This window comes from Alternaria postmessia, assembly GCF_024291825.1.
Source record: "Alternaria postmessia strain BMP 2775 chromosome Unknown scaffold_68, whole genome shotgun sequence".
Classification (NCBI taxonomy): Eukaryota; Fungi; Ascomycota; class Dothideomycetes; order Pleosporales; family Pleosporaceae; genus Alternaria; species Alternaria postmessia.
The window spans coordinates 114,598-141,950 of NW_026260141.1; the positions used below are offsets into that span (position 1 = coordinate 114,598).

Here is a 27,353-nt window from a genome sequence, read left to right on the forward strand (position 1 = left end):
TGCTAGGAAATCCCATCGTGGTAATGAAGATCAGATCATATGTGACGCGTCTGGATGCGCGTCATCGGAGGGATGTTAGGGTGCCAAGTCTGATCGGCACTAAGCACCCCTGCGGCTGAGTAGCGTGGGCGGACCTGGAGCATCGGAAGCCGCGCCCACGCCAGGCTGACAGCACTCAAGATGGACTCTGTCTGCAGCTCTCGTTTGCCATGTACTTGTTCGACCTGTCATTCACGGTAATCCTCTGTTGATATCCCAACTATCTTCTTGCGATATATTACTTGTCATGCGCGCCTAGCGATTTCCCGATTTACCCGCGAATTCAACGAGAGCTGAACCCACGATGGTTGTCAGAGCTGCTTCAGGAACCCTGGGCGGGGTGTCGATGAAGCACCTGTCCCTTGTGACGGTACGCACATCTTTGTGTCCATGTTCGGTATATGCGCGTAAGCTAATTCTTTCGTAGCTTACCTTCCAGAACTCCGCCCTCATCTTGGTACGGCTACCCTTCATGGCGGACGACGACCCACGCGCAAGCAAAAAGCGCACTCACGATGCGAATTGTGTATACGAAGGACCGGAGCGTGTCAGTGGCTGACGCGACATCAGATTATGCATTACTCACGGGTAATGCCTCTAGCTGGAGAGCAAAGATATCACGCAAGCACAAGCGTCTTTCTGAATGAAGTGATCAAGCTGGCTATAAGCTTGACTATGGTACGGGAATGACATGGAAAACCATGATTGCTGTTAGGCTTACAGTACCCATAGGCATTATACGAGATGTCCGGCAACCTTCCTTCGAATACGACCGTCCCGACCTTGTTCCGCACCATGACGACCGCGATGTTCACGAACGAGAGCTGGAAGCTTGCAATACCCGCAGTGTTATACACGATACAAAACTCCCTTCAATACGTTGCTGTCAGCAATCTGGATGCTGCAACCTTCCAAGTTACCTACCAACTCAAGATTCTGACGACGGCTGTCTTCAGCGTTTTGATGCTAGGCCGACGCCTCTCGACACGCCAATGGTTATCTTTACTACTTCTTATCGTCGGCGTCTCCATTATACAAGTACCGCAAGCGACCGCACCTTCAGCCACACCAGGGTCAGGATCGTCGTCATGGACTAAGACACTGGAGCAACTACATGATTTAGGCGAGAATGTCGCTGGGCGGGTCTTGAAGCGATCTGGTTCGTATGAGGGCATACACGATGATCGCGCAGCTCAGGTACCTCACATGAATAGTCGGGTTGGGCTCTTGGCTGTTCTGATCTCCTGCGCTCTCTCAGGCCTGGCTGGAGTCACCTTTGAAAAGATACTAAAGGAATCTTCGAGTGCAAAGCTGACACCGCTCTGGGTGCGCAACTGCCAGCTCTGTTTCTGGTCACTGTTCCCTTCGCTTTTCTTGGGCGTTATTTGGAAGGACGGAGAGGTGATAGCGAAGACTGGGTTCTTCGTTGGTTACAACTGGGTGGTTTGGACGGCGATTGGCTTTCAGGCAGCCGGCGGTGTCATTGTTGCGCTCGTCATTAACTATGCGGACAACATTGCGAAGAACTTCGCGACGTCTATTTCGATTTTGCTTAGTTGTATAGCCAGTGTGTACTTCTTCGATTTCAAGGTGACGCGATCGGTAAGTTTGCAGCAACATAGTAATGGTGATGATGCTGATAATTGTTAGTTCTTCATGGGCACCTGTGTCGTGCTGCTCGCTACTTATCTCTACACCAAGCCTGAGCGGGGCTCGCAATTGCCACCAGTCAGGATTGCCGACTTCGAGAAAACTACGGTCGATCGCACGTACGACGCAGATATGCCTCGAAGCCCCACAGGCTATAGTAATGTTCCTAGATCGATGCCAGAATCACCTACGATAGAACGGCATTCCCATAAGCGAGAAGCTTGAGCGCCAATAATCCAGCAATATGCATTCATAGAGCAAATACGCCACCCAGTGGTAACTAACAGTTGTTCTTACATATCAGTGATTGCGATGGCTGATGGCTGAATATCGCCTGTGTCATACCGTGAGGTTCTACTCTGACACGTCAGGCTGCGACTTCCTCCATCGTCACTTCCTTCTATGTCCCGCGTCTCACCTAACTCCCCGCTCGCTATTCTCACTTTTCGTCCCATGCAGAATCTCACACCTGCTTCACCTCTGACATGGATAGCTATATCTAGCAGTCATGGGCGACAGATACTATCCGTCTAATAACCCCCAGCGGCTCGGCGCTCCCCGTCGCGCATCACAGTACGACGTCCTCCAGCCCCAATTCAAACAGCCAGAAAGACAAATCGTTCTTCGAGATCGCTATCGTGCCACTCAGCACGAGCATCCCATATACGATGTGGTGGAGGATGATGATTTGTATGATGATGGTCCCCAACTTGACTCATTTGGTATGTGAGCGTCTCACTTATGGTTTATGCTTTGCTGAAATTGCATAGATAACAGACTGCTCCAACAACCGGTCCCTAATCGTCAGCAACAAGCTGCATTAGGCAGGACGCGGCTGTCTTTTGCACCTGGCCCGTCCACGTTCATTAGCAATGCAGCGCCCAGTCAACCGCAGCAGCCTTTCCATGCTCATAGAAACACGACATATGACGAGGAAGGTACTTTTAACTCTGGCCCCAAAAATGCAGCTACCGATCGAGAAGCCGAATATCACCTGCGTCCCAAGCAAATCGTGCAGGGTCACCTAAGTGAGTTCATGCCGTCGTGTTGAAAGCAAACGTCACACTGATCGCCATCCAGGTCGTTTCGCCCACAATCCCGCGCCATTCCCAGAAACGAGTTCAGATGTACCACTCGGCCGCTCATCCAGCCCAGCGTTCAAGGCAAGCCAGAGGCGTGCTAAGCAAGTCATTCCCACCACACCCCAACGCGAAGCAGAACCTCAACTTTTCGAGGATGAATTCCGAACCCTTGATGAGGACTATCAACAGCAGTACCAGCGCCCTTGCAAACAGCTTGTCCGAAATGGCCTGCAACAGAGAGAGGATTTTGACCTTCAATATCGTCAACATCGTCTTCCAAAGCCACAGCCAAACCCAGTGGACCTGTCTCATGCTCCTCCCACGTGCCAGGGCATTCGTCTCGTCCCTGTCACAACTCTACCCAATCGTCTCCGGACCGTGTTTCCCTATCCGACTTTCAATGCTGTGCAGTCCAAATGTTTCGAAAGGGTGTTTAATACCGACGACAACTTTGTGCTTGCATCTCCTACGGGAAGCGGAAAGACTGTCATCCTTGAGCTCGCCGTGTGTCGCGCTGTTGCCACCAACGCAACGGGTCAATACAAGGTGGTTTACCAAGCACCAACCAAGGCTTTGTGCTCCGAGCGCCAGCGTGATTGGGAAGCCAAGTTCAACCAGCTCGGGCTCAAGTGTGCTCAGCTGACCGGCGACAGCGACGCAGGGGATCTTCGCAACGTGCAGAGTGCCAACATCATCATAACCACACCCGAGAAGTGGGATAGCATGACTAGGAAGTGGAAAGATCATGAGAAGCTCATGAGATTAATTCGAGTGTTTCTCATCGACGAAGTCCATATACTCAGGGAAGATCGCGGTGCCACACTCGAGGCGGTCGTGTCGCGGATAAAGTCCATAGGCACCGACGTTCGCTTTGTAGCTTTGTCGGCGATGGTGCCCAACTTTAATGACATCGCTGCATGGTTAGGGAAGAATTCTTCCGAATCGGGTACTCCGGCTGCCAACGAAAAATTCGGTGAAGAGTTCCGCCCAGTCAAACTGCAAAAATATGTTCGAGGTTACAATACCAGCTCCACCAACGATTTCGGTTTTGAGAAGGTGCTTGATGCCAGGATCCCTGAGGTCATTGCCAGCTACTGTAAGCGGAAGCCAACAATGGTTTTTTGTGCGACCAGGAACTCCACGGCCAATACAGCAAAGCTCATTGCGAAATGGTGGGAATCGTCATCTGGCAGGAATCGCATGTGGGAACCTCCCTTCAAGCTGCCTGCGCTCTCTAACAAAGAGCTTCGGGAAACTGTGGCTTCAGGTGTTGCTTTCCATCATGCAGGGCTTGACCTGGACGACAGGATGCAGGTTGAGAAAGGTTTCATTGCTGGCGAGATCAATGTCATTTGCTGCACTTCAACGCTCGCAGTTGGTGTCAACCTACCCTGTCATCTCGTCATCATCAAAAATACGATGTCTTGGGGTGCGGAAGGACTTCAGGAGTATTCGGATCTGGAGATGATGCAAATGCTTGGCCGCGCAGGGCGACCCCAATATGACGACTCAGCAGTAGCGGTTATCATGACTCGACAAGCAAAAGTCCGCCGTTACGAGAAGTTGGTAACTGGCCAAGATCTTATCGAAAGCAAGCTCCATCTCAACTTGGTGGATCATATGAACGCCGAAATCGGGCTGGGAACGATCAGCGACCTACAGTCGGCCAGAAAGTGGCTCAGAGGCACGTTTCTCTACGTCCGGCTCCAACAGAATCCCAACTTCTACAAACTAGATGGCTCTCGAAGTGGTCAGACTATCGAAGAACAGGTCGACGATATATGCTTTCGTGACATTACCCTCCTGCGCGAGACCAATCTCATATCTGGCGAACAGTACTTTCGATCTACAGAGTTTGGTCAAGCTATGGCACGATACTACGTCAACTTCGACACTATGAAAACATTCATGGGACTTGGATGGAAGTCCACGCCTTCCGAGATAGTGAGTGAGACTGCAGTAACGTTACTAGCATGTTCGCACTGACCATTGCGTACAGCTCTCAGCTATGGCTCAAGCTACCGAGTTTTCAACCATACGTTTCCGGCAAGGCGAAAAGCCCTTTTACAAACTGCTAAATAAGTCGCCTTCAATCCGTTGGCCCATTCCTGTCAACCTTGATCTCCCGGCCCAGAAAGTATCCCTCATCCTCCAGTCTGTCCTCGGATCCGCCGTTATCTCCTGGGACGGCGAGGCGGGCAAACACCGCTCGCAATACATAACTGAGACACAGATCATCTTCAAAAACATCAGTAGTCTTGTGCGATGTATTATTGACTGCCAGATCATCTTAGCGGACTCAGTCAGCATTCATAGTGCCCTTATGCTGGAGAGAAGTTTAGGAGCGAGGATTTGGGATGACAGCCCACTACAGATGAAGCAGATCGACAGTATGGGCGTTATCGCGGTCAGAAAGCTTGTCAACGCTGGCTTGAGATCTATCGAGGACCTTGAAGGTTGTGAACCTCACCGGATCGAAGCGCTCGTTGGCAGGAATCCACCGTATGGTCTCACGATACTTGACAAGGTCCGGTCGTTCCCAAAGCTTCGCGTGTCGCTTCATGCGCAGCCTTCGACTGTAAGTCTGCTTGTCTGTTGTAATTTACGCTATCTAATCAATTCCAGGTGATCACATCTCACGACGGAGTGAGAATTCAAATCAAGGCAGATATTGGCTTCATCAACGAACAGCCACCGCAGCGTTTCAACGATAAGTTGATCTATGTGTGTCTCTTGGTTGACACCTCGGATGGTCGTAAGATACATTTCGCACGCATCAGGTATGTTTTTCACGATGTGGGTATTGTAATATACTAATCTCCATTCCAGTGGCACAAAGCTTGGTTCAGGTCAAAGCATCACAGTCCCAGCTCTCTTGACAAGCCCAGATCAATCTATCAACTGTTACGTTATGTGTGATGGCATAGGCATGTACTATCTCTCTTGAGCAGTGAAAGTAACTGACATCTACCAGCTGGCAGTATGCGTGTTGCCACCATCAAGCCTAAGATAGCTGCCTCCATATTTCCGTCATTGAACACTCACAAGTCAGACGTTGCAATGTCACATCAATCCAACGTGTCAAAGCGTCGTACTGAAATTACCAGACCTAGTCGAAAGCTGACAGCTACCAGCGAGGACTTCGGAGATGGTGACTTGGACGACGACACACTTGTAGGTGCTTCTCTCCGTGGTTTCGACTTCGACCAGATCGAAAACTATGCCGACCCTATCGCAACGGTTTCACAAAAGAATACCGAGAAGAGCAAGCCGGCCAAGGCCAAAGATGCTGGAAAGAGCAAGAATATCACACGGCCGCTCGATGCTGTACCTGGTGACAAAGACGAAGAACCGGTACAGCTAGCCAACGGCAAGTGGGCATGTAATCACGCGTGTAAAGATCGGCTTGCTTGTAAACACCTTTGTTGCAAGGATGGTATGGACAAACCACCGAAGAAGAAGGCCATGATCAAACGCATTCCATCAAGAGAAGATCGGCCGGAACCAACACAGAAAGCACCAGTTTCGAAAGGCAAACAAACCCAGACCAAGCTCCAGCTTACAGCATCTAAGCGAAAGGTCTCAGCGTCTATTGATGAACTCGACCTTACACAACAAGAGAAGAAGCAAAAGGCGAACTTCGGCATAAATGGCCCAAGAGACTATCGTGGTCTACATCAGCTGCACAAGACTGTCCAGGGTAAAGAGCTGCCTACTTCGTTGAATTCCGTCATGTACAAGAAACCTGCCTACTGCTATTCTCAAGGTGGTGAGCATAGCCTTGACTTCATGGGTTCTACAGCCGAACGGCCACCGAATTCAAGCGACTACGGAGACTTTTTGAGCGACATACAAGAGCATGAAGACTTCATGGGAAATGAGGCTGCAGCACCAATATACGAATCAGATACCTTTGGAGACGATAACTCCATGGTAGAAGACGCTATGATCGGCCTTGCAGACTCTCAGGATCTACAGGCGGTGCGTGAGAGTGAGGGTGATATCATGCAGTCTCTTGAGAATGCTCTCGATGATGCAGACGGTACGCGCTATGGTCAAGACGGCAACCCCATGGATGTCAGCTTGGGAGATCGTAACGATCGAGGCAACATCGCTCCTGTACTCAACGATGGATCGCACAAAGCATGTGTCGGTGAATCCCCATCACTTTTTGTTGGCGGCACGAGCGGCCCTCAAGCCGAAATCGCAGGCATATTTGACATGCCCGATGAGAAGCTGGCCAAGGGTTCATCAGCCGATGAAAAGCCAGTACCCGAAGCATTCAAAGATCTTGAACCATGGATTTTCCAAGAGTTTGGCGATATCGTAGAGCTCGTTGATGAATGAGGGAGCATTGTTTGGAGATACTGTGACGCAATGGGAGGTCAGCATGGACGAATGCGTATATGTATGTCTGTGTCGGAGATACAGTAAGTGGTGTTACACGCGTCTTTCAGACACTGACAATGCCATTGTTTCCAAATTCTAGCCGTACTTTTCTTTGTTGTATTCATCTACGCTGTACGGAGGACTATATCAAACGACATCTAACAGTGCCATTCTAGGAGATGAAAGAGCAGGGAACCCAACAGCTGAAATTTCCGATGATCCTGTAGCTGTGGTACTTGAGAAAAACGTTCATCACAATTTTCAGCATAAATGTGGTGTACACCCGTCACATGATAAGATTCCATCGCAATGAGTAACCTATCTTCATCGGCACCACCCAGCACTGTATCATCACCCAGCCCCGGATCGTCACCACCACGTAGACCGAGCTCTACGCCCCCTGGGTCCCAGTCCGAAAGAGCTAGTGTAGTCTCAACATCGCAGACGGAACCTCCCGAACACTGCGACGACTTCATTCACTGCCGTGCTTTTGGAGGTCCTCGTGGTAATACTTTGTGCGACGTGAGTTGGGCGTTTTTATGTCCTGGTCTTCATCCATTTCGCCCAACGCCACCATCTAAATACGGCACCATACATCCTCACCCTGGCGAGGTCTGGGTCTGCGCTTACTGCATGGATCATGATACCGCTGCATGTCTTCCTGGCCATTTTACTAACAAAATCGAGCCTATAACAACGCTCGCAGATGCCAATTATCAATCAGGCTTTCGTAATCAGCTTTGCCACCGATGCATCCGCGATGAGGTCGAGCTCTACTGGTTGCGCCAAGGGACACCAGTGCCTCCGATAAAACCGGGAGGGGATACTAAACAATTAGTGGAACAATGGCCAATTGCGCCGAATAGTCTACAGGACCTTTGCATCTGCAATAGATTGGGTATTACCCAGTTCCAATTTCGTTGTCATGCATGCCGCGACGAAGGTTTTCGAGTGAATAGCTGGGCTCGTTACAAACTCGCCGAAGACATTCTGACCAGTCGCGACAAGAAGGTCATTACAGGCCACATACGCTGCCACAAGAACGGCGGAACCGGTAGACACCTTCAAAAAGGCATACCTGACGGATCCGTCACCGACAGGATAGCGAACGCCGGTCTCCGTCGTAGATGTCCTTGTGGCGAGAAACCCAAGTCGCAAAGTACCCCAGAATATATCACATTTTGTCTGGGTTGCTCAGGTGTACGTATCGATCCTGCAAATCTGCCACCGCATTTACAGTACGAAAACGTCATGACGGGGATTGAAAAGAGGAAAGGGATGAGATTGAGCACGCAGAGGACTAGAAACGCGAGAATGCGGAGGACGAACGGGACAAGGAAGGCAAAGAGGAGTCATTTGTTCAGGGTTAATATTGAGAGCGCGTGGATTGATAGTAGACATAGAGGCGGAGGCGGAAGGAGAGGGGACCATTGGGTTGGGGGGTTCTAGAATCAGTAAAGCTGAAAGGGTGGGAAAAGTGATGCGCTGGCAACGACAAGGTGAGTACGAAGTAGCAAAAGAGTGATAGCCGGTGAAGCAGCATCTAGGACAATGATAGACTGTTGACAGCGTCGGAAAAATATTCAGGTAGACTGCGACGTCATCGCGATGCAAACGTAGAACATACTATGTGAAGGTATTATTGGTTGTTTAGTGACTGGAATACACCGCCTTTACTCTACTATCAACGAAGCAGTGCTGAGTGTGCAACAATGCAAACAACACCGTAACAATGTACCATTCAACTCCTCAATCCTTCATAATACATGACCGAACTGCCCTCAAACGTCCATTGCGCATCCCAAAAGAAAACAAAGCAGGAAGCAATTGGTTGAAGAAGAAGACGCAACAGTAGCGCCACTCATACCTAGAATCGGTTATCGTTGCAATCTAACACCAATCTTGGCAAGATGGCGTATTAAGAACGCAACAAGTTTCGTAACAACAGAATGACAAGAAGAACAATCTGAAGGGCTCTCTAAGTAAGCGAAAATCGAGAAAAATGACCAGTAAAGCATCCACGTTGCAAAACTCCTCCCTACACCCGGCAGCGTTATGAACTCCATGTGTAAGCTAGCCTTTTCAGGCGGCTACGACCATGTAAAGCCAGGGTGAGTGGGAGATGGTGACGTGGACTGCCGTCCAAATATCATCGCTGATATTTCTAAGTTAGACGTGATCCTCGACAGCGCGCGTCTCAATGGAAGGTCCAGCAACCGACGGCTGCTTGCATTCATGGACAGTACCGTGATCGCAACTGTAGATGCCATCTGGATTGTAAATACGACCTTCGGAGGCATGAACTGGCTGTGGTGGGGTACAGGGACCTTCTTCTGCGTGGGAAGATGAGGTACGAGTTGAGCGGGTTAGCTCAGGCGTCGCGTGCTCGTTGGTGATTTCGATACTGCAAGACACTGCGGTCGGGTCAGTCAAGGTGCGTGTGTGGTACATGAACGTGTATCTTACCTCCGGCAGTAGGTGAGAGTGCGACTTGAGAGTTGATGGGTGAGTGCGACAGACTGATCAATGCAGTGACAGCGTCAACTTCTTTCGCTTCCATCTCCTTAACGTCCTCCTCCTCTGTAGCCACGTCCTGCATTTCGGCATCTTCAGGATCTGGTAGATGCGAAAGAAAGTGCCGCCAGTCCTCAAGATGATCTGCATACTCGGATTCACATTCGACACCTTTGGCCGCCATCTCCCCCTTCATAGTCTTGTATTTCTCCATCATCTTGAACGTAATCTTGGGCATGTACGTATCTCCTGACTTGCCAAAAACACAGTTGTTGAGACGAGCCCTGAGTACAGGACACATGCGGTTGAACTTTGAGGCAAAAGCGTTGGCTTCGCGTTCAGCACGAGGCGGAAGGTCATTTCCAACCTTATCCTGGATGATAGTGCCCACGAAAGTCGCATTGAACGCATCGCGGACCTTCCTACTGCCAGGGAGTAGGAAACCGCGCTTACGCGACTCCACGATGCAAAGTTGAAAGTACAGCTCAAACCAAAGCTCCTCTTTCTCGTACCACAAGCTGACGGAGCGGGCTTTGAGACCGGCACGGCCGTAAATCTGGTTGCGCCAGGCATTGATCTTACTGATGTGGTGGGCAGAGTTCCAGTCGATCATTGAGTGAGGTATCTTGCGGAAGTGGAGCTCTGTGACTCTGTTGGTGGTGGAGCAGTCGCAGACCATACGGAGGAGGGATTCATCCTTGTGGCCAATGCTGGCCTTTTTGCGGGTGCCACGTGGGACGAGAGTTGACTTGAATCCATAAGATTTGGAAGCGGTCGCGAGAGGCTTCTTGGAGCTTGTTGATGTGTTGTTTGGAGTTGGCTTTGTCTTCTTGGCTGATGATATAAGAGCTGGGCCGGCGGTGTGCTCATCAGCGGAGCGTTTGCGCTTATTCGCGGAAAGAGGAGTGAGCACGGGTGGTATTTTCTGGTCTGTTTTGGTCTTCTTCGATACATCTTGAGCGGAAGAATGAGTTGCTGGTTCCCGGCCGATCTTGTCTCGCTTGGAAAGCATCTTGATCACTTAGGAGGGGTGGATGGTTTAGTCAAAAACACCAGGCTTGGGGCGTCGTGGACTGTTTGCGACAGGAAATTGACAGAAATCTTTCGATGATGCCCAAGAAATTATGCGTAGCTAGTAGTGGTAGTTGCGAGGTTGGGATACTGCAGTTGTTGTGATAACAGAAATCTAGAATAGAGACGAGGTGCAGGATGGAACCAAGCTTGAGGGATATATGACAACGCGTAGTGACTTGAAGATTTTTCATGGGAGCGTTTGAGGTGAAAGGGAGTGCAAGGGCGCACAGTGTATGTGTCGTTGACGCTCCCCGACGTCGCCACGGCACCAATAGCGCTGCTTGTTGTCGCCCCAGGATATAAGAGGTGAATGTGGAAGATAATAAGACAGATAGGGACCGAAAATATGGAAACAACCCAGCTGGCTGAGAGTTTGCATACAGCATAAAATGGCTGTGGTGACTGCGCGCTTTACACTGATATCACCCCAGCTGTTGCTTGTTGTCCACATTCACCTTCACTTTCACTAACGTATCTGGAGAACAACCGCAGGTCTGGCGGGTCAGAAGTGTAAGCTGTTTTTCTTTAGGAGGCGACGCTTTGTTAGCACTGCAGTATCTATGGATCTCACTGAACTCTTGCACCATCATCGTATACCTCCTGGCCTGCCCTTTGCTTCGTAGCTTTTTGCACTTGTCTCGATAACACCATCGCGTATGTGACAATCACGTGCAAGGCGAAAGTACTCATGGCCTCTAGAGAACTCCGAATTAACGGTAACTCGGGCTGTCTATAGCAACGCCACCTTAGGTGGTCGAGGGCCTTCCCCAGCTCGCACTATGCCAGGGTGGGTATAGCGTAATGCTCGTCGGATGGAGCGCCTTGCAGAACCGAAAGATACGCATTCACGCAATCCTGAAACAGTCTCGTACTACCCATAAAGTCAGATCTCGCGCCGATCAACACGGATAAATCTGAATCTGGACACCTCCCGATGAAGGAGCTGCAGATGGGGGCAATCACGGATTACGCCCTGCATGCAGAGAGGAGCAGCCAAGTGCAATCGCCCTTTAGCCCCCAAATCCTACTCCTGCCTCTTAAAGCGACGGCAACCATCGCTGTCGCGAGTATACCATCGGCTATTTCGTTCTCTTTTTCTTTGACCTCAGCGACGCGCAAAGATGAGGGCCGCGTGTGCCATATCGATCGGAGTTCTCGCTACAGGCGTTGCAGCGCAGATTGGCAGCAGCGTTTTTGAGCCGCAGAACTTCAACATCAGTGCGGCTCTCAAAACTTTCGGCGTTGACGTTTCAACTCTGCCAGAGCCAGCAGACACACTTCATTCACGGTCCTCGGATGCACAATGCTCACATGCTGTTAGTCTGACCGTCGCGCAACGATCCTGCAATATGGCGCGAGCTAACATTGGCTTCAGTGTGCCGCCTTAACCATATTGTTCGGCAGTGACAAAGTCTTGGCTGAAGGGGCAACCGCATATAGCAATTTCACGGGGGGATACTGGTCTGCTCAACAAGGCTCATTACGACCTTCCTGTGTCTTCAAGCCTACAAAAACTCTGGACCTCTCAATATTGGTACTCGCAGCTAGACTGTACCAATGCCCTTTTGCCGTAAAAGGTGGCGGTCATGCGGCATGGGCTGGTGCGTCCAGCATTGAAGACGGAATCACGGTCTCGATGGAAAACTTCAAGCAAGCTGTTGTTGCTTCGGACAAACAAACAGTTGACGTTGGCCCTGGACTTCGATGGATTGATGTTTACAAAGCTGTCGAGAAAGATGGTCTTAGTGTCGCGGGTGGACGTGTAAGTATACAGATCTCCTCCCATCCTTTACCGGCTCTGCTGACGATAGTATCAGATGGCTCCTGTAGGCGTGCCTGGGCTTATCCTTGGAGGGGGCATATCCCACTTCGCGAGCAAGCGCGGCTGGGCGTGTGATAACGTAGCCAGCTTTGAACTGGTTACAGCATCCGGCTTCGCCATCAACGTTAGCGCAGCGTCTTACTCCGATCTATATTGGGCACTGCGAGGAGGAGGCAACAATTTTGGAATCGTGACGAACTTCAAGCTTGACGCCTTCCCTCTTGGCCAGATGTGGGGAGGCCAGAGAGTGTACCTTGAGGATGCAACCCCAGCCGTGCTGGATGCGATTTATGAGTTCACCGTGACTGGATCCGCCAAGGACGAAGATGCCGCACAAATTGTCGTAAGTTCGCTTAGTTTGCTCCTATTGCGCAGGTGATTGACATGTACAGACTTTCGCCAGCGCGCCTGGGATCGGCAAAGTTTCTTTCGCCAATCTGCACTACGCCAAACCGATTGCTAACGCTTCTGTTTTCTCCAATTGGAGTAACATCACCGCCATCGATGATACCACCGGCCTCCGACCAATGTCCGGGATGGCCGACCTCTTGAACCAGGGAGCGCCTGCGCCTGGGGCGTACCAAACGTGGTGGGGTATCAGTTTGAAGATGGACAGACCACTTCTCCAATTCATTGTTGATACATTTTACGCGCAGGAAGCAACTGTCGCGGATGTCGAGAAAATTTTGCTCATCATGGCTGTTCAGCCCATTACCAAGAGCGCAGCCAAAGCCATGCAAAAGAACGGTGGAAATGCTTTAGGCATTGATCCAGAAAACGGCCCGTACTTTGTACTCAACTTCAATGCGGCTTGGAACAACCAAGAAGACGAAGCCAAGTTCCACACGGTGATTGCCAACATCATCAAACTTGTGAAGGCAGAAGCGAAGAGGAGGAACCTCGACAACGACTTCGTGTATCTCAACTACGCGTCCGAATATCAAGACCCCATTGGTAGCTATGGAGTGAAGAACAAGCAACGGTTGATGGAGGTATCGAAGAGATACGATCCGAAACAGGTCTTTCAGTACCTCCAGCCTGGCGGGTTCAAGCTAGTGAAGGGCGCACCGAATGCAAACACCCCCAATATATCATTGGCGAGGGGTGAAGAGCTCTGACGTGTTTCTAGACGAATGCGTGAACTCCTGATTGTCCTGAGTGGTAGCAATTAGGGAAAGTGAAAGGATAAAATTAGCTGCATATGCGGGCGAAAACGTCGCAAACGCCAACCAATGCACTACAACTCTAGTTTCTTGCTCGATGTATCACCGAGCTCTCGCTGTATGACTGTCGTCGTAGTGCTTCACCATGCTGGGGTGCCAATCGTGCATACTCATGAGCGAGTTCTCAGTGTGGCCGGTTCAGAGTGATATACACTGTTCGAGTGATCGGTAATAAGGGAATAAAATCGAAAAGTGAAACCCCCTAATGAGATTGGAAGTATTTTGAATTTCAGATGCCTCGCGACTTGACCAGAATATCAATGACGTAATTGAAGGAGTCGGTTAGCGTACCGAGCTACTTATCGACGGATGTGCGCCAAGCATCACACCATGTCTCATGACTTCAGCCTCGCACTCAGCCTTACGACTCTAAACGCTCAGTAGTTTTAGTCGCCGACACGGATCTAGATTTACACCCGATCGGGCCGCGCATACTTGGTGGTCGACCCACGTTTTTGCACTTGGTATTTACTGCATCCAGACGATACACGAGGTCTTCTATGACTATCTGTGCAGATGTACAGAACGGTGAGTAACTTCAAGGCAGGGATGAGCTTTTATTCTAGGTGGTAAGACGTTGTTGGTATGCTGCAAGGCGTTTACCGCTCGTTCTCCTGGTTATCACTGCATAACCGGGGCTGATCTCGCGACAGCATGGCTCTGTGTGCCTCGCCAGGGCACGAGACGCTGTGGAGCTCGTCCGCCAACTTCCCTTTGTCTACAAACCACTTGATGCACAGTCAGCCTACGTCGAAGCGCATGCACGAACGTTACAACACCAATGTCGGAGGCCAGTGCTCATCTCAACAGATTTACCGACCCATGGACTGTCCCACATGTAGTAGTTTCGAAGGACATTTAACGTAGTTCGTGGAGTCAGATGCGACCATGCGACGTTATTGGCTGCATTCGCCGAAATTACGGTGAGATCGCATCCCTGCGGGAATGCAGCACTCTCGCAGCATCGCTCATAGGGCTTGGCTACTAAGGCTTACATGCAGTCCTAACTACGGTTGGCGATGCTCATTCGTACGTTGACGACATTAACCCTCTTACCATATTGAGACATCGGCCAGACGGAGGTATAGCCGTTCTGCTATCCATCGTACCATGTGTGCTGCTGAAGGGTACAGAATTTCAGCGCGTCCGCACTTATGCAGGCACAGCACGAGATTGCAGCGACATTGTTTCCAGCACCATGGACGCAATGAGACATGCCCGGTGACTCGGAACCGAGATGCTTAGTGAGCGTGCCCACGCTTGCGGAAGGAAAGCTGCCGCTGAAGCCTATCTATGGAAGTTCGGCACACATCTGGCACGTGAAGAAACACAACATCCCGCTCAGATGTATCTGCTTCGGGGTTGTGCTCGTGTTGGCCCTGACACCGCGTCGAAGACTCTCTAAACGATTATGACGCCGGCGTTGTGTTCGTCGTTCCTGTCTGTAGCATGGAAGCGGAGCCACTGATGTAAATAGCTCGAGATGCCTAATACATGGTGCAGCTGGACTGCGGAAAAGATGTTTCAAGCAGATTTAGATTGACCTTGCTCTGCTTGTACAGGACGCGCAACATGACACCATCGCAACCGCCGTGCGGTGAAGATGAGCCAACGGATTGGAAAGCGTCATAGTATCACTATTGCATGCACTCGAAGACGGTCGAGTACAGTCGCTCACCTCCAAACTACAATCAGATGACGAATTTTGAGTGATGTGACAAGACAAGAAGTCGGTCAGGCTTCCAGCCGTAGTCGACCAGAAACGGCTAGTTGGCCGCCCCCAAGACCAATCTAGCTGCACATATTAGCCTTTTGGCGCGATTTCCACAGAACGACAACCTCCCTGCTGCATCGCGTTCCATCACAGCACTCTTACTCGTCGACTGGCCGTGGGTGCAGCTGAAGATGCAGGTCAATGCAGCTGCGTCCGATGGCCGTTATTCTGCCTCTCCGCTTTTTGGTGTCGCCGAACGCTTGAAGTGCACACATGGGTTCGGGAGCTCCGCGGGCAGCTGATTCGCAACGGCATGGCGAGCGGGGGTCCAGCGGCTGCGCCGAGCAGTGCCCTTGTGTCTGACCGCCCCACTTCTTTTCTTACAGGCTCTCGAAATACCACACCATACATGGCACTTCTGTGCAGCTTCGTTGGGGGCTGAGAAATACATCGTCATTGCTAAACATTTATTAACCGCAGAGCCCCCAATGGATGTCATACGCCCCAAGGAAGATCGCCAGCCCCTGAGCATTGGGGATTTGGCACTAAATTGATCATGGCATCGAATGGTACGCACAACGACTTCATCAACATCACCACGCCACACTCGCGCGCGCCCAGCATGGTTCAGGAAACGCCAGCCTCCGCGCCGCGGCCGCGCTTGCCAGTCAGGAAACAAGCGCCCCAGAGGAACATTGACGAGTTCTGGAACAAGTTTACGACCAAACACCCTGGCAAGATCTTTACGATCTTACCCGACAACCTGTACGCGAAACGCGCCGCCGCACATGCGCCGAAAGGATCCATACCCGGCGTCAATGCGCTTGCGTCATACGAGGAAGCCAAAGAAGCCTGTACCAGAAAGGTCGCAAAGATCGTCAAGGAATGCCGGCGATTGAATCAAAAGTACAGAGATCCACATTTCGACATCGAAGCAGACTTCAAACGATCGCAGGCCTTTCCGGATACACCAGCAGACTGTCTGACTGGGCTGAATGAAGAAAAGACCGATTTCCATCCTCTATCGGTCAAGAGAGTTGAGGTATGTATACCACAGACCATAACAAAACCTGGCTCATTCGTCACAGGACATCTTCGACGACCCACGATTCTACATTGGCGGCGCTACAGCGAACGATGTACGACAGGGAAACGACGGCGACTGCTGGTTTATGTCAGCACTAGCGACGATCTCGAATAAGGAAGAGTTAATACAACGGGTGTGCGTTGCCCGTGACGAGAAGGTTGGCGTTTACGGATTCGTCTTTCACAGAGGTAAGGACACGACTACACATTCGGATAGGTTCCAGACTAACATGTCTCAGATGGCGAATGGATTTCGGAGGTTATCGACGACAAGCTTTACCTCATCAAAGAAGATTTCGACGAAGCCAAGCTCGAGCGCTATCACTGGCTGGAGCTTCAGAACCGCAAGAGTCCAGAAGACGAATACCGCACGGTGATGCAAACTGGCTCGCGAGCGCTGTACTTTGCACAATGTAGTGACCCCAACGAGACGTGGCTACCATTGCTCGAGAAGGCCTTTGCCAAAGCACATGGCGATTACAGTGCCATCGACGGAGGCTTTGTTGGGGAGGGCATCGAGGACCTCACCGGAGGTGTCACGTCAGAGGTCTTTGCGACCGATATCCTGGACAAGGACAAGTTCTGGCGTGAAGAGCTCATGAACGTCAACAAAACGTTCCTCTTCGGGTGTGGCCAGATGGGTGGTATCTACGGTGCGCGCAAGGGTATTCAGGAGAAACATGCATACTCTGTCATGGAGGCACGCGAGATCGATGGACAGCGATTACTGAAGCTTCGAAACCCCTGGGGCCGGACCGAGTGGACTGGTCGCTGGAGCGATGGTTCAGAAGAATGGACTCCGGAATGGATGAAGAAGCTTGATCATAAGTTCGGTGACGATGGTGTCTTCTGGATCTCCTACAAAGACCTGTTGCGCACATATCAACACTTCGATCGCACTAGGCTCTTTGGCCCGGAATGGACGGTGTCTCAACAATGGACCAGTGTCAACGTTCCTTGGAGCGTCGATTACCTTGACACCAAGTTCAGGATACACCTCGCTAAAGGTGGCCCTGTCGTCATTGTCCTCAGTCAGCTTGATGATCGCTACTACCAAGGCCTCGAAGGGCAGTATGAGTTCAATCTGCAATTTCGTCTCCACAAGGATGATGAAGAAGAATACATCGTTCGCAGCAACGGTACATATTACATGAAGCGCTCTGTCTCCACAGAGCTGGACCTCGAGGCTGGCAACTACACTGTCCTGCTCAAGATCAAAGCAACGCGGATCCCAGATAACCCAACTCCGGATGAAGTCATCCGGGCCACATGCACCAAGCGGCGCGAGAAGCTCCTTGCGATCGGTCTTTCCTACGACCTTGCTCATGCCAAAGGGCAGTTCAGAGAGCAAGAAAAGGATAAGGCACAGCGTGAGAAAGAGCAAAAGGCCGAGCGGAAGAAGGCTGAGCTCAGGCTGGCACATGAACGTCGTAAGAGGCTGCGCCGAAAGGCGGAGCTGCGCGAACAGAAGAAAGCGGCCAAAGAGACGCGCAAGCTAAACCGATCCGGCGAGATGGCAGAAGTCGAGAGAAAGCTACACGACCTATCTGGTCTTGGAATCAACGTTGACGAAGACAATCGTACTTCTGGCGACGAAGAGGTCAAGCCTGTTCACCAAGCTGTTTCCAGGCATCGCCGCACATCGAGCCTTGATCCACATCGCGAACGCTCAGCAAGCCCTGGTGGCGGTTTTGGTGGCCGAGGAGGCTACAACAAAGGCCGAGACGGCTACAACGCATCGCTTCCTGGAACATTCCAAGGACGTGGCGGCTACAATCGTGATAGTATCGGGGCCGCAACCTCTGAGGCTACTACACTCCAAGCGCGAAGCGGCTATCATAGCTCACAAACTTCTCCTGCCGCCCACAGCCAAGGGTTTCAAGGACGTGGTGGCTATAACCAGAACATGCCAGGTGAGTTCCAAGGACGCGGAGGTTACAACCAAAATATGCCTGGAGAGTTCCAGGGCAGGGGAGGCTACAATCAGTTGCCTGGTGAATTCCAGGGCCGTGGTGGTTACAATAACGAACTGCCTGGCACCTACCAAGGCCGCGATGGGTATAACGAAGGTCAGGTGACAGATTCACCAATACCTACGCCGTTACCGACACCTCTTGCAACTCCGATGACCGATGAGTTCCGTCCTGGCACCCCCGGCCAGAGGACATTCAGCCCTCGTCCCGAGCGTCGATCACCAGCTGCCTCGCGCCGGGCTACGCTTACTCCCATCCCTGGTGTCCGACCTGGTATCCAGGTAACTCGTGGGCGAAGTGCTAGTGATTACTCGCACCGCGCTCAAAACGGAATGCATTCACCTGAGGATATGTCGGACTCCTCTTCCTGGGATTCTGAAATCGATGGCCCTTGCTCTCTCGATTCCGATCTTTCTGATGACGAAGACAACATCCCCCGCATATTCTCAGAACGCCAACCTCGCTATGTGTGGTACAACGGCGCGCGCTACCCATACATCGAAGACGAAGACGAATTCGAGCGCGATCCTTGGAACGCCGTGTGTGTCGTGGGGCTTCGCGTCTTTAGCAAGGACAATACAGATGTCACGATCGAGGTGCACAACGGCGAGGGAGAGTCTAGAAAGAAGTCTGACGGAGATGATGCAAGTGTGACGACCATGGGCACGGTCAGACGTAAAGAGAAGGAGCTTGATGTCGACGACAGTGCTGCAGATGCCACTAGTCCGATGCGGAAGAGGAATACTGGTCTTGAAGACGAGCTGAGCGCACGGTTGAATCGGGACGAGGAGGCTGAGCTTGTGAGCCATGTTGGCACTGCGCCGGCGGGCATGGAAAGGAGTCGTCAAGGGACGCTGAGTTAAGGAAGGTGTAAATTCACTCTGGAAGCTAGGTGTACCGTATTTGGGTGATGTTTTGGCTGGTATTTTGCTTCATGTATTTCCAGCGAGCTTGGTGTTTGGAAGGGTTTGCATATCAAGGATAGTACGTTAAATCTTAGCTTTGATTCGCTTGAAGACATCTCTCTTAGTACTTGTAGCGTAATCGTCATATGGCTGTCGATTACACATGTACCACGTCGCTCGCAGCTATGCTCCAGTGAACGTCGCTGGACCTGTGAAGTCAGACTCCACTGCGAACGAAACTTGATTTAATGACAATGAATTCTGAAAGCAAAACACAGCGCTGCACAAGGACTTAGAGATAAGTAGGAAAGTCTGGTAAAGTATGACGGTTGTGTTGCTGATAGATGTTATGGTAGTATTGTGTTCCTTGTGTCCTGGCGTCTGCTGGTCCGTTTTCGGCCCGTGGCGATGCTAGCAGTAGTTCATTGCTATAGCGCCATATGGATCCATCTTACCCAGTGTTTCCCACCCACTATTATGTGCAATCCGAGGCGCTAGTCTCCGAAAACCATATCTTGGGGATTCCGGGGTTGGCACACCGTTTCTGGATCGTTGCCGGCATTGCTATCACGCCCATCGGTCCGCCCGTCTTACTATTAGTAGAACCTCGACTCCGGATATTACGGTTCCAAAGCAGTGCTGTGAGGCCTTTAAATGACCTCTTTATTGGATACTGTACGTACCAAGCCCGCGTGTTAACGGCAACCTTCATAGACTGCATACATGTAGCGACGCCGACATCCAGGTTCAAATGCGACGGACCTGCATCTTGTATGCACTTGTCGCACGTGTGTCTCTCATTGGCGTATTGTTATCAGACACCGCAGGGCGCCAAACTCTAAGAGGCAGTTGCCGAGAATGGGGCACGGCCATTGCCAAGGCCGCCAAGTCTCAGCGAGAGTGACTGCAGCGGAGACGTCCGCCTTGTTCGCGTGGTACATATAGTGACAGATCGCCATAATGCAAGCTTGCTGTCGTGCTCGCGCCTCTCACCCTTTCGTTAACAACTCCACCAGACGCAGGTGAAGATGAAGTTCGCCACTGGGACTAACGCTGGCCTTGTCGCCTTCTCGGCGCTGACGGCGATCGCTCAAGCGGAAGATTCACTATACAGCAAACGCATGGTGAAGCGAGGCATCGATGCGGATGGCAACTACAACATCTGTATGTCGGCATATTCGACTCCAACATTGCTTCTGCTCACGTGACCTAGCCTTCTTCCACATCAACGACGTGCATGCTCATCTTGACGAGTTCAGCTCTTCAGGAACCGATTGCACACGACCAGAGCGAGGTTGCTATGGTGGTTATGCGCGCGTCAAGACAGTCATCGAAGAGCAACGCCCCAACTACGAGGACAGTCTTTGGCTGAATGCTGGTGATGAGTTCCAAGGCACATTGTTCTACAGCTTCTACGGCGGCGAGAAGATTGCCGAGACATTGAACCAGCTCGAATTCGATGCCATGACCCTGGGTAACCACGAATTCGATGGCGGCGATGCCCAGCTAGGAGAATTCTTGGTCAATCTCACGTTTCCCATCATCAGTGCGAACGTGCATTCGCAGGATGAGAATGTGAACAAGACTGTCAAGCCTTACACTATCTTTGAAGAGCACGGCTTGGCGCTCATTGGTGTCACCGCTGAAGAAACTGGTAGTCTGAGTAACGCTGATGTTACTACGGTTTTCTCCAACACCGTTGAGGCCGTTCAGGGCGCGATTGATGAGATCAAGGCTACCACCAACATTACCAGGATTGCTGCTCTTACTCATATTGGTTACGACAAAGACCAGGAACTTGCCAAAGCTACCACTGGTCTTCAACTCATCATTGGTGGCCACAGCCACACACTTCTTGGCGACATGGAAGACGCTGAGGGCAAGTACCCGACTATCGTTGAGAACCAGGACGGCGACGAAGTCTTCATCGTTACTGCCTACCGTTGGGGTGAATACGTCGGCTACATTGATGTTACATACGACCCTCAGGGCAAGATCCTCGCTTACAACGGCGCCCCAATTCATCTTACCAACGCTACCGAACAGGACGAGGACCTTCAAGAGCAGGTCGAGGAGTGGCGCATTCCTTTTGAGGAGTTCGCTGCTGAAGTTCTCGGTACCAGTGAGGTTGAGCTTGACCAGACAACCTGCCAAGAGCAAGAGTGCTTGCTCGGTGACTTCATGGCCGATGCTATGCTCGCCTACCGCAAGAACAACACCGACGACGTTGACTTTGCTCTGATCAACGCTGGTGGCATTCGCGCTACTATCGATCAGGGTGACATTACCCGCGGCGAAGTCTTGACTTCTTTCCCCTTCGGTAACGCCATCGTTCAGGTTGCTATCGATGGAAAGACTCTTTGGGAGTCTCTCGAGGGTATTGTAACTGGTGTCAATGTAGGCAATGGAAGGGAAGTCACTTCGTTCTTCCAGATTAGCACTGGCATCAAGGTGGAATACAACCCTGAGAACGACAACAACACCAAGCTCATTTCCGTCACCATCGGCGACGAGCCTCTGAACAACGACACCACCTACCAAATGGTCACTCTCGATTTTATCGCTGGTGGAGGTGACAACTTTTTCGAGCCATCGACCGATTTCATCACCTTGGACACTCAAGATGAAGTTCTTACTTCGTACATCTTGAGCCAGACCCCGGTTAACATTGAGCTCGACGGACGTATTGAGGAGGTCGACGGCCAGAGGGAAGACACCCCTGGTGCTGGCAACGGCACTAGCAACGGTACCTCACCCACAACTGGTGCGCCGCCTCAACAGACCACCAACGCAGCTGCCCGTCTCGGCCAAGGCGCCGTTGGCGCCAGCATCTTCGGTGTTCTCGCCAGTCTATTCATGCTCTAAGCATAGACTGATATGAAGGAATGATATGCGTGATGGCTACATATGATAAGACAACAAAACCATTCAATTAAACATGTAAATACTTGTTAGACGCGTCATTTGGTCTGAATGCCGTTGATGTGATCACTTGTGAAAATATAATGAGACGATACGCAACCAAAATATCATGTTGATCATCCAGCCGTGGTCATCTCGTCTGATCTCTGACAATGATAGCAAACTAAGATTGTGCTTCAGCGCACCTTATAGCCTATCAAATCTGGAATGCACGTAGCTCAGGCGCACCCTGTACCGCATACACTGTCAGATTCACTTAATTATTTCCTTGCATGTCGGCTATTGATTCCTTAGCCCCGCGAGTAGCTACCAAGACCTATAGTGCGCTCATAAAACCCGGATGTTGTCCACATATATATCTCACATGCATTGATAAGATGTGATGCTGCCTTATCTACCCCATGTATTTGTTCACTTTATCTCATCACATCTAGCTTGCAGTGTAGGATGCAACGATTTCAACTCCGGCTTTCGCGATACCTGTACAGAAGCAGGACTTAAACGCCGAACCACATTGATTCATCGTGCTTTGCAACGGTCATCATGACAAGAGTGCAACTCCGGATCCATTCGTAATCCTCAAGATTTCAGAAAGCGAAGAAGTAGACGCACATGGAGATGGAGGTGAAAGGAGAAGCCAATTCTTCATATGCAAAGCACCTTTTGTCTATAAAGATCTTCGGCTACCTAGATCCTCCACAACCAGTCATTTCGATATTTCAACCAATAGCGCGCCATATCAATATGCTCAACCGTCAGATTAGCAGGGACAAAAGAGGGAAGATCGTAGTGCGCCTAGGCGGTCTAAATGACATCAGGCTCGGCTCTCCTGCACACCCACCTACCTTTACGCCACCTGTTGTCACCCCATCTGAAAAGCTCGAACCGAGTATTGCGGACTACACATTCGAACAGTACAAAGCCGCCAACCTCAACATCGACCAGCAACACGATATCATCGGCAAGCTCCGCAATGAGCTTCCTATCATCGACCGCGACGAAGTCGACGATACGCTCCTGCGTTCGATGGCACAGCAGTTCGAGCTCGCAATTTTCCCAACATGCAAGATGATGCATGTCGACCCCCTAGCCGTGAAGCGCATGTTCGACAACCAGTTCCGCATGGCGTATGGACCAGAGGTAGGGGCGGAGGTGTTAGCAAAGCTAGGCTTGTGTCGCTTAGAAGACATCGAGAAATCTGTTACTGCAGTGAAAACAGGGATGGTTACCAAAGAAGACGTCGAGCACAGTGCGGCCAATGTCGAAGAAAGCTCGATAAGACAAGAGAGAGACACGGTCGCCCCTCCTCCACCGAAGAAGAAGGCGAGGATGGCACCGCCCAACAACACACAGAAAGATCTCAAGGCTCACACTGCAAGGAGAAGGCGTGCGCATCGTGGGTGCAAGATCTTGACGCTGCGCTCGGTAGTTGTGTCGCAGAAGTGGGAGGCCTTGAGTAGTGGCTCGTAGCTGGCCCACACGGGCAGTAGTGGTGGTAGTGACACCTTGACTAAAGGCTGGGTACTGGAATGATGATGTGTTTTTGAGCTGGCGCGCGTCGTGGACGGGCTGGACAAGGGGTGATACGCAAATGCTGCACATAGAGCAATACTACGAGCGAGTATTGCATCATGACAAGCACTCTTGAAATCCGGTGGGACACTTTTATGCAGTGAAATGTACGAACGATGGTTGCGAAGCTCGTGAAGCTAGCTGGAGACCTCAGAATTTCGACGCGTGACGTCACGCGGTTACCGATCCAGGTAGCACCAACCTACGACGACACGCTTTTTGCGCAGATCTACAATAAACTTCTTCTAACGGACAATCTGATTTACAAGGTTTCCAGCCATCATTGAACTTCTCTGGTGCAAGCGACACATTTCAGGACGGATCCCCTCTGGTGGGCGGACTATCCGGGTACCTAGGTAGCGACCTGAGGAAATTGCTCCGATCATCTCGACGCGTCCGATCATGAAGGCGCCGCCAGGTGCCCCGCATCTGGCTGATCAGGGCAGCGTTATCGGAGACTTCACCAATGGTTTTGGGGAGTGGTTCTGCATCTAGATTGTTGTGGGTCGCAACGGGCCGTCACGAGTCGTATACGCTAAAACTTCCCCGCCGTTTACAACCTCGTACCCGCCATGTCAGGAACCGCTATTCTCTTGCATCAATCACAGATTGGAAGGATCGAGGACTGGACCCACTACTCCCCCTCTCCAATCTACTCACACCATGTCGGGTCTCAACGAGTCACAGATCTTTCTCGCCAAGTACCACTTATACAAGAAAGCCACTTCTACAATCGCAGGATGGATTGCCGAAACCGCCGCGTCCATCGGCTTCGATGTCAAAACGAAAGACCAAAAACAGCAGAAGCCGAAATCGAAGTCGAAAAAGGGTGCGAAGGGGAGAGGCAAACAGAAAGCGACAGGTGGAAGCAGTAGCACAGTGTATCAACTTGGAGTGTCGGATTTTGTACCCATGGCAGAAGCGATCGCAAAAGCTGGAGAACAAGCAGAATCTGAGATCATGGTTCCCGTTGCTTTATGCCGGCACTTCAGTCGCGCCATTCAGACACGTCGAGAAGTATCTTAGTGGTACAAGGCGAGAGTCAATGGAGACACGAAAAGTGATCTGCGGCACGAATATTTTATCAAGGTTCTTGAGGACACCTTCGCATCTCTCAAACCATTTCTCGGAACGGGCGGACTAGAACCTGCACGAAACAACGTTTCCGATACTACTACGTCGGGCTTGTCGTCTCGCAATCGCTTTGCGGGATTGACCGTCGACGAGCTTGCAGCGGTAGCCGATGAGGAAGACATCGCTGAAGACACACTTTCCGAATTCTCCAGCGTCAAGTTTGAGGAAGTCGAGGAGGACAAAGAAGACGACTTCTGGGTTGCTGTTGCGCTCATGCTACAAGAGCAACAAGACATGAGAGAGGTGGTACGTGAGAACTGGCAGAAATATAGGAGCGGTGAAGTCGACTTGGTTGTGGCGGCCATGACCACGGATACTGCTATCAAACTTGCTCAGGGTGCGGAAGCGAAGTTTGACCTGTTAGTAACGCGGCCAAAGAAATATTCACAGGCTGAATATCCGGTTTGGACTCTCCCCGCTGTTCTCTTCTACAACAACCACGAAGATATGCACCAATGGCCCCTCGAGGAGATTGCGAAGCCTTCTGCCAAGCTTGGAGTTACAGCCGATCAGAGTGAAGCGTACTTTGACTTTTGGCCAGTGTTCGCTGGTTTGAAATTTTATCTCCACAAGCACATTACTAAGACGAACTCAATTCCACAAGTGGTTCCGAAGGACTTCGGTGATGCCAGCATCCACAGTCGAACGTTGAGAGCGATCGAACTCGCGCAAGTTATGCGGATCATTGCAAAAGCGGTTAAACGCCCGCCACTCCTAGACATGGTCTCTAGAGGTCTTTTGGACATGCTTAGCGAGCACACGATCCCAATGTGGCTTACATATGGCGTCCAGCTCCATTTTGATTCGCAAGATATCTTGGGCGAAAGAACTCACCGACCACATTTTGAACTTCAGGTCTACCTGAACCACTTGAGCGGATCGCAGCGGGAAACTATAGAGGACTGGGAAGATCCAATGATGCCGAAAGAAGCCCAGTATGAATGTTATAATCCTTTCAAAGAGGCATACAATGAGATGGTAAGTTGTGCGTGTACGAAATCCATCAGAAAGGTACACTAACTTTGTATCTTCACCTCTGCAGAGTCCATGGGCGAACTATGACGGATTTGATGAACAATGGGAAAGGCTCAAGAAAGATCCAAACGTCGGTGGGCATCCAATCTTCAGGAAATTGAAGAGCGAGCCTTTCTACCTGTATAGACACAATCCTCTGCTTTGCGGTATGATGAAGTACCACTTTCTCGTCCACTGGCACGCGGCTGGCATATCACATGAAGCAACCTCATGTTCTATCCTTTTCATGGCCCATGTCTACATGGGCACACAGCTGAGAAGCCCTTCCGATCCAGTGTGGCCCGACATGGAGTTCATGCTCTTCAGCCAAGATCCTCGATACCTGTTACTCAAAAGGCCGCCTGAGTCGCCTGAGGAAGCACGGACACTCTTCGATATAGCTACTGGCCAGCCCACTCTCAAGCAAGTGGGGTCATATGCTCTCGATCGTTTGAACTTCAGCGATGAGTTTCTAGGCAAGCCTAGATATGATCCGAATAACAAGACACGATTTTTCAGAGATGCAAGCGTGTTTGGGGATTCTGTCTACTTGCCACGCGGTGCAGTTGCCTCCTGGATCAATAAAAAACCTGGCGGAGCTTTCAACGGTAAAATCGACACCATTGCCAAGGCACTTCTTGCAGCATCATCTCCCGATGCAACTCGCGGCCGTCTCGCTCGCGCAATGCAAGCTTCCCAGGAGAAGCAGGGACTGAAACTAGAACCGTTGAACGGGAAAGAAGGGCTAACTCCTATTGCCATCTTGCAACATTTTGCTTTCTGGCTGCAGGCCGACATGCCAGACCTTTGTTTCAACGGAGCGTTGATGCAGCGGCAATGTTCGGATACATGGAAAGCTATCTACAAAGCGCTCGAGCGTGACCCAGCTTGGGACAGCTCCTTCTCAAAATTCGGAAAGTCGGCGCAACGTGCAGCAAATGCCATCATCTCCACGTCCGTGATCGAAGGAAAGTACCCTCACTTCATAGACATAGCGCGCAAGGCAATGCTTGAATATCTACAGCAGCAAGACAGCGGGCTGGGATGCCCGCGAAGCGAGGTATGCCTGATGGACATGGTGAAGTACCACAAGAGAGCCGCAAGATTGCTTACGGATGATCAGAGTTGCTAACAATCAATCCAAACTGATGAGACTGACTGACTGACTGATTGCTTGGCAGTCAGTTCAGTGTCAGTTTAGAGCTCTCGTCTTATCAGTCAGTTCAGTTTAGAGCTCTTA

General features: G+C 51.0%; 7 protein-coding genes across 7 annotated transcripts; 6 read left to right on the forward strand and 1 right to left on the reverse strand.

The window, feature by feature from the left end:
- Nucleotides 1-343: 343 nt before the first annotated feature.
- On the forward strand, nt 344-7,118 carry J4E82_008464 (uncharacterized protein; the record flags this gene model as incomplete). The annotated part of the gene is made up of 11 exons (XM_051734697.1): nt 344-409; nt 467-586; nt 772-1,641; nt 1,690-1,846; nt 2,196-2,411; nt 2,460-2,717; nt 2,770-4,715; nt 4,771-5,349; nt 5,397-5,551; nt 5,601-5,686; nt 5,746-7,118. 11 exons carry the CDS (start codon nt 344-346, stop codon nt 7,116-7,118), a joined length of 5,826 nt encoding a protein of 1,941 aa, XP_051585571.1.
- A 2,211-nt stretch (nt 7,119-9,329) lies between these two features.
- Nucleotides 9,330-10,686, reverse strand: J4E82_008465 (uncharacterized protein; the record flags this gene model as incomplete). Its single annotated transcript, XM_051734698.1, has 2 exons — nt 9,330-9,574; nt 9,627-10,686. The coding sequence occupies 2 exons, from the start codon at nt 10,684-10,686 to the stop codon at nt 9,330-9,332; spliced, it is 1,305 nt and encodes a 434-aa protein (XP_051585572.1).
- A 1,183-nt stretch (nt 10,687-11,869) lies between these two features.
- On the forward strand, nt 11,870-13,688 carry J4E82_008466 (uncharacterized protein; the record flags this gene model as incomplete). The annotated part of the gene is made up of 4 exons (XM_051734699.1): nt 11,870-12,064; nt 12,124-12,510; nt 12,566-12,913; nt 12,963-13,688. 4 exons carry the CDS (start codon nt 11,870-11,872, stop codon nt 13,686-13,688), a joined length of 1,656 nt encoding a protein of 551 aa, XP_051585573.1.
- Nucleotides 13,689-16,063: 2,375 nt separating this feature from the next.
- J4E82_008467 (uncharacterized protein) lies at nt 16,064-19,429 on the forward strand (the record flags this gene model as incomplete). Its single annotated transcript, XM_051734700.1, has 3 exons — nt 16,064-16,549; nt 16,596-16,782; nt 16,833-19,429. The coding sequence occupies 3 exons, from the start codon at nt 16,064-16,066 to the stop codon at nt 19,427-19,429; spliced, it is 3,270 nt and encodes a 1,089-aa protein (XP_051585574.1).
- A 1,070-nt stretch (nt 19,430-20,499) lies between these two features.
- Nucleotides 20,500-22,336, forward strand: J4E82_008468 (uncharacterized protein; the record flags this gene model as incomplete). Its single annotated transcript, XM_051734701.1, has 3 exons — nt 20,500-20,504; nt 20,586-20,635; nt 20,685-22,336. The coding sequence occupies 3 exons, from the start codon at nt 20,500-20,502 to the stop codon at nt 22,334-22,336; spliced, it is 1,707 nt and encodes a 568-aa protein (XP_051585575.1).
- Nucleotides 22,337-23,137: 801 nt separating this feature from the next.
- On the forward strand, nt 23,138-23,863 carry J4E82_008469 (uncharacterized protein; the record flags this gene model as incomplete). Its single annotated transcript, XM_051734702.1, has 1 exon — nt 23,138-23,863. The coding sequence occupies one exon, from the start codon at nt 23,138-23,140 to the stop codon at nt 23,861-23,863; it is 726 nt and encodes a 241-aa protein (XP_051585576.1).
- A 765-nt stretch (nt 23,864-24,628) lies between these two features.
- On the forward strand, nt 24,629-27,237 carry J4E82_008470 (uncharacterized protein; the record flags this gene model as incomplete). Its single annotated transcript, XM_051734703.1, has 3 exons — nt 24,629-24,934; nt 24,992-26,077; nt 26,142-27,237. Coding segments are annotated over 3 exons (2,488 nt in total), but the record flags the coding sequence as incomplete, so codon positions are not given.
- Between the last annotated feature and the right edge of the window lie 116 nt (nt 27,238-27,353).